The sequence below is a fragment of the Pseudophryne corroboree genome, chromosome 1, assembly GCF_028390025.1.
Source record: "Pseudophryne corroboree isolate aPseCor3 chromosome 1, aPseCor3.hap2, whole genome shotgun sequence".
NCBI classification, from domain to species: Eukaryota; Metazoa; Chordata; class Amphibia; order Anura; family Myobatrachidae; genus Pseudophryne; species Pseudophryne corroboree.
In genome coordinates this window covers 170,276,324-170,290,349 of record NC_086444.1, presented here as the reverse complement: position 1 = coordinate 170,290,349, position 14,026 = coordinate 170,276,324, and the positions used below count along the sequence as shown (strand labels likewise).

At 46.7% G+C, this 14,026-nt stretch overlaps 1 protein-coding gene across 1 annotated transcript in view; it reads left to right on the top strand.

The window, feature by feature from the left end:
* Positions 1–14,026, top strand: part of MCCC2 (methylcrotonyl-CoA carboxylase subunit 2) — a 137,853-nt gene that overhangs the window by 83,561 nt on the left and 40,266 nt on the right. Inside the window, exons 11-12 of the mRNA XM_063963884.1 lie at positions 10,033–10,105; positions 12,461–12,537. Of these exons, the coding sequence (XP_063819954.1) occupies positions 10,033–10,105; positions 12,461–12,537 (150 nt within the window). The remainder of the gene's footprint in view (positions 1–10,032; positions 10,106–12,460; positions 12,538–14,026) is intronic.

The following is a 14,026-nucleotide window of genomic DNA, read 5'->3' as shown; positions in this document are numbered from 1 at the left end:
GAGGATGCTGGGGACTCCAAAAGGACCATGGGGTATAGACGGGATCCGCAGGAGCTTGGGCACACTGAAAAGACTTAAAACTGGGTGTGAACTGGCTCCTCCCTCTATGCCCCTCCTCCAGACCTCAGTTAGACTTTGTGCCCAGGACTGACTGGACACTCACTAGGGGAGCTCTACTGAGTTTCTCTGGAAAAGACTTTTGTTAGGTTTTTTATTTTCAGGGAGACCTGCTGGCTACAGGCTCCCTGCAGCGTGGGAGTGAGGGGAGAGAAGCAGACAGTGCCATTTCTAGCGGCGGGCGAGCCGTGCAACCGCAAGGGGCGCCCGCCGCGGCACTTTGTGTGTCCTTATCTCCTCTCCTCCCTCTCCCCGAGCGCTCCTGCTCGGGGGGCGGAGTTTCGCGGAATAACTCGTTTGCGTCGTGACGTCACGACGCAAACGCATCATTCCACGAAGCCCCGCCCCCCAAGCAGGAGCGCTCGGGGAGAGGGAGGAGAGGAGATAAGCCTGGAAGGAGGAGGCGGCCGGCGCGAGGGACGTGAGACGGCGGGACCCGAACAGCGGGAAGATGTAAGTATTATCTCTATCTCTCTCTCCCCCCCTTCCTCCCCCCCCCCCCCCCCCCACTTGACACCTGCCTGCCGCACTGTGTAAAATGGGGATACCTGCCTGCCGCACTGTGTAAAATGGGGATACCTGCCTGCCGCACTGTGTAAATCCCCATTTTACGCAGTACGCAGGCAGGTGCCCCCATTTTACACAGTGCGGCAGGCAGGTGTCCCCATTTTACACAGTGCAGCAGGCAGGTGTCCCCATTTTACACAGTGCGGCAGGCAGGTATCCCCATTTTACACAGTGCGGCGCGGCAGGTGTCCCCATTTTACACAGTGCGGCAGGCAGGTATCCCCATTTTACACAGTGCGGCAGGCAGGTATCCCCATTTTACACAGTGCGGCAGGCAGGTATCCCCATTTTACACAGTGCGGCAGGCAGATATCCCCATTTTACACAGTACGGCAGGCAAATATCCCCATTTTACACAGTACGCAGGCAGGTGCCCCCAATTTACACAGTTCGGCAGGCAGGTGTCCCCATTTTACACAGTGCGGCAGGCAGGTATCCCCATTTTACACAGTGCGGCAGGCAGGTATCCCCATTATCTGCCTGCCACACTGTGTAAAATGGGGGCACCTGCCTGCGTACTGTGTAAAATGGGGATATCTGCCTGCCGTACTGTGTAAAATGGGGATACCTGCCTGCCGCACTGTGTAAAATGGAGATATCTGCCTGCCGCACTGTGTAAAATGGGGACACCTGCCTGCCGTACTGTGTAAAATGGGGGCACGTGCCTGCCGCGCTGTGTAAAATGGGGATACCTGCCTGCCGCACTGTGTAAAATGGGGATACCTGCCTGTCGCACTTTGTAAAATGGGGGCACCTGCCTGCGTACTGTGTAAAATCGGGATATCTGCCTGCCGTACTGTGTAAAATGGGGATACCTGCCTGCCGCACTGTGTAAAATGGGGGCACCTGCCTGCCGCACTGTGTAAAATGGGGGCACCTGCCTGCGTACTGTGTAAAATGGGGATATCTGCCTGCCGCACTGTGTAAAATGGGGATACCTGCCTGCCGCACTGTGTAAAATGGGGATATCTGCCTGCCGCACTTTGTAAAATGGGAGCACCTGCCTGCCGCACTTTGTAAAATGGGAACACCTGCCTGCCGTGCTGTGTAAAATGGGGGCACGTGCCTGCTGCGCTGTGTAAAATGGGGATATCTGCCTACCGTACTGTGTAAAATGGGGATACCTGCCTGCCGCACTTTGTAAAATGGGGGCACCTGCCTGCGTACTGTGTAAAATGGGGATATCTGCCTACCGTACTGTGTAAAATGGGGATACCTGCCTGCCGCACTGTGTAAAATCAAATGGGGATACCTGCCTGCCGCACTTTGTAAAATGGGGACACCTGCCTGCCGCGCTGTGTAAAATGGGGACACATGCCTGCCGCGCTGTGTAAAATGGGGACACTTGCCTGCTGTAATGTGTAAAATGGGGACTTTTTTTTTTTTTTTTTCCTGTGGTGGGCGTGATGATATCAGACGAGGCCACGCCCACTTTAATGAGACCACGCCCATTTTAATCAGGCCACACCCTTGTCTCGCACTGGGAGCCAAATTGTCTAGAAACGGCCCTGGAAGAAGACCTACTTCTTCTTAGTTTAAGGACTCTGCTTCTCGGCTACTGGACACCATTAGCTACAGAGGGTTCGATCACTTGGTGCGCCTAGCTGCTTGTTCCCGGAGCCACGCTGTCCCCCGCTTTACAGAAGCCAGAAGAAAGAAGTCGGGTGAGTATGAGAAGATCAGAAGACTTCAGGACGGCAGAAGACTTCGGTAACCAGGTACAGCGCAGCGGTAACGCTGCGCTCCATGCTCCCACACACTATCACTGACGGCACTCACAGGGTGCAGGGTGCTGGGCTGGGGGGTGGGGGGGGGGGACGCCCTGGCCAGCAGGTTACTTTTCTCCTCCACGCGGCTGAAGGAGACACTGGGCCGGGTCCTCCATCACTCCTCGCAAGTAACGGGGAGATATCTCGGGGGGGCGCAGTATGGTGCATTTATTATTTAAAGCAGCGCTGGTCATATATATCCCTTATAGGGATATATGGGCGCTGGAGTGTGAGCTGGCACTCCCTCTGGGTCTTCTATCTGGGCTTCACTGTGTGTCGGTGTGTCGATTAAACGTGTCGGCATGTCTGAGGCTGAATGTGATTCACCGGAGGAGGTTGTTGGGGGAGCGGTTGTGGGTCTGGATTTAGGCCTGTCGGCGCAGCCGACACCTGATTTACTCACATTACTAAGTACAATCAATACGAATGTAGCTTCTTTATCAAAGAGGTTGGATAAGTCTGAGTCAGACGCAGGTGTGGAAAAAGTCCATAGAGGAGGCTTTGTCTCAGGTACAGACCCCATCGGGCTCGCAAAAGCGGCAGTTTACTCAAGTGGTAGATACTGATACCGACACGGACTCTGATTCTGAGGTCGATTTTTCTGAGGCTGCTTTGCATCCACGTTTAGTGAAGAGTATTCAGTACATGATTGTGGCTATAAAGGATGTTTTACACATTTCTGATGAACCTGCGGTGCAGGAAACAATGATTTGTTTGTTCAAAGGGAAAAAACCTGAAGTGAAGTTTCCCCCCTCTCATGAAATGAATACCCTTTGTGAAAAAGCTTGGGAGTCGCCGGATAAGAAGTGGCAGATTCCCAAGAGGATTTACATGGCGTTTCCTTTCCCCTCTGATGACAGGGAAAAATGGGAGTCGTCTCCAAATGTTGACAAAGCTCTATCTCGTTTGTCTAAGAAGGTGGCGCTTCCGTCTCCTGACACGGCAGCTCTCAAGGATCCGGCGGATCGCAAGCTGGAGACGTCTCTGAAGTCCATTTTCGCTAATACGGGTGCATTGCTCAGGCCTGCAGTGGCGTTGGTGTGGGTGAGTAGTGCTATTGCTAAATGGGCTGAGAATTTAGCTGCTGATATGGATACCCTTGATAAAGATAATGTTCTTTTGACTCTTGGTTATATCAAGGACGCTGCAGATTACCTGAAGGATGCGGCGAGGGATGTTTGTCTCTTGGGATCAAGAGCCAATGCCATGTCAATATCGGCAAGGAGGGCGTTGTGTATCCATCAATGGAATGCGGATGCCGACTCCAAGAGAGCTATGGAAGCTTTACCCTTCAAAGGTAATGTCTTGTTTGGGGACGGCTTGGCGGACCTGGTCTCTACCGCGACGGCGGGTAAGTCCTCTTTTCTTCCCTATGTTCCCACACAACACAAAAAGGCACCACATCAGCAGATGCTGTCCTTTCGTCCCAATAAATACAGGCGTGGAAAAGGTTCGTCCTTCCTCGCTTCTAAAGGTAAAGGAAGGGGTAGGAAGTTGCCTGCCGTGTCGGGCGCCCAGGACCAAAAGTCCTCCCCTGCCTTTACCAAGTCCACCGCATGACGCTGGGGCTTCCCGGGGGGAGTCCAGACCGGTGGGGGGCCGTCTCCGAGTCTTCAGTCAGGTCTGGATTCAATCAGGCCTCGATCCTTGGGATCTCAGGGATACAAACTGGAGTTTCGGGAGGTGCCCCCTCACCGGTTTTTCGTTTCGCCCTTACCAGCGTCTCTTCCGGACAGGGAGGTGGTGCTGGCAGCAATACAAAAATTGTGTCTACAGAGGGTCATTGTTCCCGTTCCCCAGTCACTACGGGGGGAGGGGTTCTACTTGAGCCTATTTGTTGTGCCGAAACCGGACGGCTTGGTCAAACCGATTCTGAATCTAAAATCCCTCAATCCATACTTGAAAGTTTTCAAGTTCAAGATGGAATCTCTTCGAGCAGTGATTTCCAGCCTAGAAGGGGGGGATTGTATGGCGTCAGTCGACATAAAGAATGCCTACTTACACGTCCCGATATTTCCTTCGCATCAGGCCTTCCTCAGGTTTGCGATACAGGATTCTCATTACCAATTTCAGACGTTGCCGTTTGGCCTCTCCACGGCCCCGAGGGTTTTCACCAAGGTCATGGCAGAAATTATGGTTCTCCTTCGCAAGCCAAGGGGTTACAATTATCCCGTACTTGGACGATCTCCTGATAAAGGCGAGGTCCAAGAAAAGGTTGCTAAGGAGTGTAGATTTGGTGCTGTCGGTGCTACGACAGTACGATTGGGTGCTAAATTTGCCAAAATCTCAGTTGATTCCGACCACCCGGCTGTCTTTTCTGGGCATGATTCTGGACACGGAGTTGCAGAGAGTATTTCTTCCACAGGAAAAGGCTCTAGAACTGCAGTCGATGGTCATGGAACTTCTGAGGCCGAAGACTGAGTCCATCCATCAATGTACGCGGGTTCTGGGGAAGATGGTTGCGGCGTACAAAGCCATTCCGTTCGGCAGGTTTCATGCCCGAGTGTTTCAGTGGGAATTGCTGAGCAAATGGTCCGGGTCTCACCTGCACATGCACCGGAAGATAAGTCTATCTCCCAGAGCCAGAATTTCCCTCCTGTTGTAGCTACAAGGGTCTCACCTCCTAGAGGGACGCCGGTTCGGTATCCTGGACTGGGTACTTCTGACAACAGATGCAAGTCTCCGGGGCTGGGGTGCAGTCACCCAAGGCAGGAACTTCCAGGGGAGATGGTCACTCCAGGAAGCGGGTCTCCACATAAATGTTCTCGAGTTAAAAGCCATTTACAACGGCCTGCTACAGGCGAGAAGCCTTCTTCAGGATCGATCTGTCCTGGTACAGTCAGACAACATCACAGCGGTGGCACATATCAACCGTCAAGGCGGCACAAGGAGCAGAGCGGCAATGGCGGAGGCCACAAGAATCCTTCGCTGGGCGGAACAACACGTGAGCGCTCTGGCAGCGGTTTTCCTTCCGGAAGCAGACTTCCTCAGCAGACACGATCTCCATCCGGGAGAGTGGGCTCTTCATCAAGAGGTGTTTGCAGAAGTGACAAAGCGTTGGGGACTCCCTCTGATAGACATGATGGCGTCTTGTCTCAACAAGAAGCTCCCGAGGTATTGTTCCAGGTCAAGGGACCCCCAAGCCAGTGCGGTGGACGCCCTGGTGTCTCCGTGGGTGTTCAAGTCAGTGTATGTGTTCCCTCCACTTCCTCTCATTCCAAAAATACTGGGGATCATTCGGCGAGCAAGGGTTCAGGCGATTCTGGTCGTTCCAGATTGGCCAAGAAGGGCCTGGTATCCGGATCTTCAGGAATTACTTGTGGAAGATCCTTGGCCGCTTCCTCTAAGAGAGGACCTGTTGTTGCAGGGTCCATGCGTGTTTCCAGACTTACCGCGGCTGCGTTTGACGGCATGGAAGTTGAGCGCCAGATCTTAGCTCGTAAAGGTATTCCCGGGAGGTCATTCCTACTCTCCTCAAGGCTAGGAAGGAGGTTACGGCGAAGCATTATCACCGTATCCGGAAGAAGTATGTTTCCTGGTGTGAGACTAAAAGGGCTCCTGCGGAAGAATTTAATTTGGGGCGTTTTCTCCACTTTTTGCAGGCTGGTGTAGATGCAGGCCTGAAGTTGGGCTCCATCAAGTTGCATATTTCGGCATGGTCTATTTTCTTTTAAAGGGAATTGGCTGCCCTCCCAGAGGTTCAGACGTTTGTGAAAGGAGTTTTGCATATCAATCCTCCGTTTGTGCCTCCGGTGGCCCCATGGGATCTTGATGTGGTCTTACAGTTTCTCATGTCTTCCTGGTTTGAGCCTTTGCGTAAGGTTGAGTTGAAGTTTCTCACCTGGAAGGTTGTCATGCTGTTGGCGCTGGCATCTGCCAGGCGAGTGTCTGAGTGGGCGGCCTTATCTCATAAGAGCCCGTACTTGATCTTTCATTCAGATAGGGCAGAATTGAGGACTCGTCAACAATTTTTACCAAAGGTGGTGTCTTCGTTTCACATTAACCAACCTATTGTGGTACCGGTGGCTACAGATGCTGTGACAGTTCCAAGGTCTCTGGATATAGTGAGGGCTTTAAAGATCTACGTTGCCCGTACGGCTGTTGCCAGGAAAACTGAGGCGCTGTTTCTCCTGTATGCTTCCAACAAGATTGGTCATCCTGCTTCAAAACAGACTATTGCACGCTGGATTTGTAGTACGATTCAGCAGGCTCATTCTTCGGCCGGGTTACCGGTGCCGAAGTCAGTGAAAGCCCATTCTACCAGGTAACTGGGCTCGTCTTGTGCGGCTGCCCGGGGCGTCTCGGCTTTACAGCTTTGTCGAGCGGCTACCTGGTCAGGTTCAAACACTTTTGCTAAGTTCTATAAGTTTGATACCCTGGCTGATGAGGACCTTGCGTTTGCTCAGTCGGTGCTGCAGAGTCGTCCGCACTCTCCCGCCCGGTCTGGAGCTTTGGTATAAACCCCATGGTCCTTTTGGAGTCCCCAGCATCCTCTAGGACGTAAGAGAAAATAGGATTTTGGTACTTACCGGTAAATCCTTTTCTCCTAGTCCGTAGAGGATGCTGGGCGCCCATCCCAGTGCGGACTGTTTCTTGCAGTGTTATCTTGTCGGTTCACTTAGTTTATACACGGGTTGTGTATTTCTGGTTTTAGCTTGTTGCTGTTGTTTTTTCATACTGTTATCTGGTTTACTGTTACTCCGGTTGTACGGTATGGTTGTGGTGTGGGCTGGTATGTTTGTAGCCCTTAGTTTACACAAAAATCCTTTCCTCGAAATGTCCGTCTCTCCTGGGCACAGTTCCTATAACTGAGGTCTGGAGGAGTGGCATAGAGGGAGGAGCCAGTTCACACCCAGTTTTAAGTCTTTTCAGTGTGCCCAAGCTCCTGCGGATCCCGTCTATACCCCATGGTCCTTTTGGAGTCCCCAGCATCCTCTACGGACTAGGAGAAAAGGATTTACCGGTAAGTACCAAAATCCTATTTTAATTAGTATGGAGAAAGTGTCAGCAACCACCAATCATGTGGCGCCTTCTTCCCCTATACGTTCCGCCCTCTTAGAAATCTGCTCTGCTGTGCAGTAGGCAGCTGCAAGGGTGGGTCTACTACCTCTCTGATCATTAGTGGTATGAGAGGTGATAGATTTGCACTTCCCCGAGGTACAAGACAAGGCTGACCTCTTTCACTCCTCTTTAACTCGACTCTCTCTTTCATATTCTTCAGAACTCTCCCTCCTTTGTTAGGACATGGATAGGCCAAAGTATAACCGTATTATCAGCATTTGCTGATGACCTTTTGTTGTTTTTGGGGGACCCAAAAACATCCTTTCCCCTTATTTCTACAATTATCGGATAACTATAGCTGCATCTAGGGATTTTGTATTAGCCCCATCTAATCTGTAGCTATGTGCCTTGGTGCACACCAGCACTGTTGTCCTGGGATTTACAGTAGGTTACGATGCCCAAATTGTGGCCATTTTTCCTAGACTTCTCTGGAGGGTATGTTGAACCCGTATCAACCTAAGAAAACAATCAAGCAAAATCTAACCAATGAAGACATCAATTTTACCAATGTTGTAAATTACAGTTATGATGTCATGTCATCTCTGAGATTGGTTGCAAGGTAGCGAGACATATACTCCCACCTCATTGGAGATAAATTTCTTTCTGGGGGTTGTCCCAGGGGTTCTGAACCAAATCCCAACATTTTTTACTTTAAATAGGGATGTTTTTTCCTAACTTTACACCTACTAAGCAGAGGTGAATTGAAATGTGCAGTATAATTATGGCAAATCCATTCTCACGCACAATTAAATAGGCACTTGTCACGATTCGCCGTAAATTTGTGGGTTTTACGGCGAAAGCGGCTTTTCGCAGCTAATTGAATTCTCTCCTTAGACGTCTTAATAATAACCATCCAAGTCTTGTTTCCTCAGTGTAATGTTCTTTTTCCAGTGGGAGAGATCTTTTCTGTCTTTTTGTTTTTGTTCTAGCATTCTTGTTATTTGTGATGTCATAATTATTGCCCTTATAGGGCATATTTTCACTAGATTTCTTTGCCTTTTTTCTCAGTTGTAAAGATGTAATTATGCTGCATATTGGCCCTCATTCCGAGTTGTTCGCTCGCTAGCTGCTTTTAGCAGCCGTGCAAACGCTAAGCCGCCGCCCTCTGGGAGTGTATCTTAGATTAGCAGAAGTGCGACCAAAAGGTTCACAGAATTGCTACTAAAAAAGAATGTGCAGTTTCAGAGTAGATCGAGACTTACTCCTAGCTAGCGATCACATCAGACTGTTTAGTTCCTGTTTTGACGTCACGAACACGCCCTGCGTTCGGCCAACCACGCCTACGTTTCCCCAGCCACTCCTGCGTTTTTTCACTCACTCCCCGAAAACGGCCAGTTACCACCCAGAAACACCCACTTCCTGTCAATCACTCTGCGGCCAGCAGTGCAATTGAAAAGCGTCGCTAGACCTTGTGTGAAACTGCATTGGCTTTTGTGAAAGTACGTCACGCGTGCGCATTGAGCCGCATGCGCAGAAGTGCTGATTTTTAGACTGATCGCTGCGCTGCAAACAGCAGCAGCTAGCGATCAACTCGGATTGACCCCCATTGTGCCATGACATATATTTGAAACCTTGTGACTCAAATATTTATGTTAAACTTTATTATGTCAGCTGTTTTTTCTTCAGTAAAAAAATGTATAAAAAAAATTACTGGGCTTCTGATTGACTCTGATTGCTCCTCCTGCGATCACAGCAGTCAACAGGGCTTCCTCCCCAACCAACGGCGATTTTACATTTATCCTAACCAAAGAAGCGAGAAACACGAGACAGAGAAAGGGGTACAATTTTTAATCTGTGGGGTTTATTGTTTGTTTTCCTCAGAAAGGTACAGTATGTGCCTATATATTGCAATCAGACTTTACCCTTATCAATTAAAAGCTGCCTACCAAAGATGCAGTCATTTTGACAGTGATACGATGTATGAAGGATCCTGCATGTTTTTTCCCATACTGTACAGCTCAATCCAATTTCAGCCTGCTTCGTAGCTCTAGCGGTAATTGTAATATTTGTCTGAGAAGATTAGGATAACTAACGCTACAAAGGTCACATATAAAATTATAAATATGTAATATGATAGAAGTGATGCTATCAGGGAAGGAATACTAATTTCATGTTGAGATGGACCTGGTGAATTGTTATGTTTCATGGTAAATGCATGTTAGAATGTTATACATAACTGCAGGTTAATGCTTCTGGACTGTGGATGAGAAAACAATATACAGTATTGTTCAGAAGATTGCGACAATAAATTTAGATTTCAAGGGGTGGACAGTTGTAAGGAGCTCCAACGGGAAGTATTATAGGAGAAATAACAAAAAGTTATAAAGGAAGATGGTTTAAAAGTAATGGTAAGCAGGTCCCTGTAGTGGCGCTTTCACATATTACTGTAATGTACTGCTGTCTGTCTAATTGGCAGCTGAAGGGTCTACGCAGATGTTCTGGTTTGTAAATGTACTCCAGTGTATGTGTATACAGTCACAATAGTTCACTTTTTTCATACACAGCATTTCTTTTATAGGTTATTGCCAGGGTTGTGGATGGAAGCAAATTTGATGAGTTCAAGGCACTTTATGGAGATACGTTAGTAACAGGTATGCAGTATGCAGTGTATATTACAAAACTAATGACCGTTTATAGATTCTTTTGTATGTAGAATACTGTAGCTCTGTTTTTGTGCAGTGTAAATGGAAAGGATCCCTATCTTGTAGCGAACCACCCGTCACAAATGAACAAATTTAGATTCTAACTAGCTGTTCTACCCGTTCTTCACATGGGAATTTCTGATTTTCACGGTTTGAAATACAAATTCGTGTTAAAAATTTGGTAAATTTTACATCAAACTTACATCTATAGAGATGTAAGTTTGAGACGTGTTAATGTAAGTAAATATTAATCCATGGTTCTTGGCGTTACCAGAGGAGCATTTGTAGCAGATACGGTAAAAAGTGACCATTTTTGTAGTTTATTAAATTCTGCACAATTGAGGTGCAATCCAAATTTTAATCCGATTGTCTGTTTGGGTGTTATCGTTCACCAAACGCAAGCCACGCATCTGTAATTATGTCATTATGTCAACCCCCTTTTCATCCCCTTAGGGGAGGTTTATTAAGATTCTAATTACGTAGTTTTCCTATTTCCCACCTGAAGAATATCTATCTTACATTTCAGCTTCCTAACGTATTGGGAAGTAAGAGTATTAGTGATGAGTCAGTGAGTAAGTCAGGGCTTTCGCATTTATATAGATAGATAGATACCCCAACCATCTCGCATCTATCCTGTTTTTGTAGGACTGTCCTACTATCATCACTTTACATCCGATTTGCTAGGGATTGGGAAGTATTGCAGTGCTGCATGTGTCTTCGTGACGTGCAGTATCAGCATACAAAAACATGCATTTTGTTAAAAACCAAATGCACACTAAGGGTATGACGAAGCCTGTCTGGGTACATTGCCACCTCCCCAGTGTGTCACGGCCATGCCCCCTGTCCCACTTTGTAATCTCCAATGTTTGAAGATATGCCTTAAACTGGGTACACACTGCGTAGTATATCGTCCATCAAGCGGGTCGGTGGGGAGATACGAAAGATATGTCTGTGAATAACACTGTTTACAGACCTATCGCAACGGCAGTACAGCACACGATATATCGACAGATATATATATCTGCGCATCTAGATGTGTGTACAGGCGGTCAGTAACCGCCTCGTGCACTTGCTGCAGGGGCTCACACTACATCTGAGTGGCCAGTTGGTAAGTGTATATGGTTACCTGGATTGGTGCTCAGTCGTAATGATAGCAAGTCCGCCAACATATCTCTGGTGTGTACCCAGCCTTACCATCTCCTACCCAACTTGCTAATATTTGTAACATAGGGGTCTATTTACTAAGCCTTGGATGGAGATAAAGTCACTGGAGATAAAGTACCAGCCAATCACCTCCTATTATTTTTCAAACCCTGCCTGTGGCATAGCAGTTAGGAGCCGATTGGCTAGTTCTATATCTCCAGCGGCTTTATCTCCATCCAAGGCTTAGTAAATAGACCCCATAATCTTTAACTTTTCATTTATTTAAATTATTATTGATCTGTTTCATGGATCTAATTATTGGTATTCCATCAGATCTATTTATTGATATTCCATCATATCATAAACCACCTTCACTCTCCCTTATATACAACCATCCATCTCCATCAGCCACTAACCACCCATCTCTGGGCTTTCAGAGTCTACCAAGAGCTTCATGGCAGGAAACTGATAAATTCTGCTTGAATTTAACAGAATCCACCCAAAACAATGTGTTAAAATATTTACACTGTCTGAGCTTAAAATGTAATTATTAGATTTTAACGTATCTGTATCTTAATTAGAGTTCTATGACGAAGTTCTCCCAGGCACTTCTGCAATATTTAATTCACTCCTAGTGGCCCTCCTCTGGTTGATTATGCCAGTTCTTAGACTTCCTTGCCAGTGTCACCTGAGCCACTCTGACTTGTGACAGATCACTGGGTTGAGCAGTCCTCATCACTTTATCCCTCAATCCTGCCCCGACAGTTAGTCATTGAGGGCACATTCTTTAGATATGGCAAATAACAAATTGGACAAATGGTCCTACTCAAATTTTTTAGATCATCCTGAGCATTATGATCTATTACTTGCCTAATTAAATTGGGTATCACACCTGCGATCCGGGACCTATTTTAAATTTACTTTGTGTCTCTTATTTATTAAAGTCTTTCCATCATTATGTATATTATTTTATAGATGAAGAGTACTGTGTGTCTATCGACAAAGAAAACAAAATTGTGCACTTTTATGACGTAGTGTTCTATATGTGGTCAGCAAACAAAACCTATAAAACATTACAATTCTCTCATTGAATGATATTCCTCTTTAACTGGGTTTGTGTGTCCCTGTTATTAAAATGATGCCTTTACTTTTATGTTCAAGGTTTTGCCAGAATATTTGGCTATCCAGTTGGTATTATTGGAAATAATGGTGTCCTTTTCTCAGAGTCTGCAAAAAAGGCAAGTACCAAGCAGGGGAATGTGCACATTAATGTAAGTTTTATATTGTTCTTCAGCATAGGGTATGAGCATGGTTTTGTCTGCAGCCTGTTTGAATTCACTCTTATATTGTTAGTGCTTTCAGGACATACAGTATATTTGCCCCAATTATGTAATTCCAAACCTCCAGTGATGTTGTACATATCTCCTACCACCAGTACATACCCCCATATTTAATTTAGACAAGTACAGAGGAAAAACAAAAAAAAGTCTGTTTAAACTTTGTTTTCCAGATAGTAATTAGCTATTCTATAATGTATGGAAATAGAAAACAAGGGGGTAAATTTACTAAGATGGGAGTTCTATTTAAGATGGGATGTTGCCCATAGCAACCAATCAGATTCTACTTCTCATTTATCTAGCACCTTCTCATTTATCTAGCACCTTCTAGAAGATAACTGGAATCTGATTGGTTGCTATGGGCAACATCCCATCTTAAATATAACTCCCATCTTAGTAAATTTACCCCAAGGAGTGCAATTGATTTGTGTGGGTGGGAAAGATGAAGTGGAGAAGAAGTGGGATGGGGTACATAGGGGAAGTGGTAGGGAAGAGGGAGAGGATTATGGGTAGAGGGAGTAGAATGAGGCAAGAGTCTAGAGTAACAAATGCCTTGAAAGGTCACATGGTGCTGGGTAGACACAGCTGGCTTAACAGGGGGCCCAAATAGTTTGACATTTCTCCACAGTGTATTCTGGAAATAACCCACAATCTGTTCAAGATTTAAGGGATTCCAAATGTGAGCTAGTTTATATGTAGGATTAGTAATCCATGTAATCGGAGTAGGATAGGATATCCAGTAATCCCGGTTATGACCTTCACAATCCTGTTCCAAAAGCAGGCTTCGAACAGGTACACCAGATATGGAAACGTTCTGCTCACCTGGCCACACTCTTTCCAACACAGCTCAGTAGTGTGCACTTTTACATTTGGTGCAGGTGGTGTTGTGACCAAGGTACCACCTCATGAGAACTTTAAAAGAGGTCTCCTTAATTGCAACACTGATTGAGGATTTTAATATGTTAGCCCATGTGGTTTGTCAAGTGTCAGCCCCTAAAGAGAAACCTATGTCAGATTCCTGGAGTTAAGATGGTATGTTACGGAAATAATATGGATCCCTTATAATTAGGGTGATATGGTTAGTACTGTTCCAATGAAGAGCCCCAGGGTTGACTTGAGGGATGACTGAACAGAGTGGAGAATTTGAATGTACTGAAAGAATGTAGAATTGGGCAGATGACACATTTCTTAAATTTTCAGGAGCGGGGAGTAAAATCACCAATGATGTGGTGGAGTCTAGTGATGGCAGCAGCACTCCATTGGCGAAATGTAATATGGTGCGAGTTTGTGGAAGCTCGGGATTTCAGCCGAGATTGCCCGCAGTGGCAATCATTTACAAGGCAGACCTAAGTTGGTTTTGCTTTGTAAATGATTGCTGCTTTAAAAATAT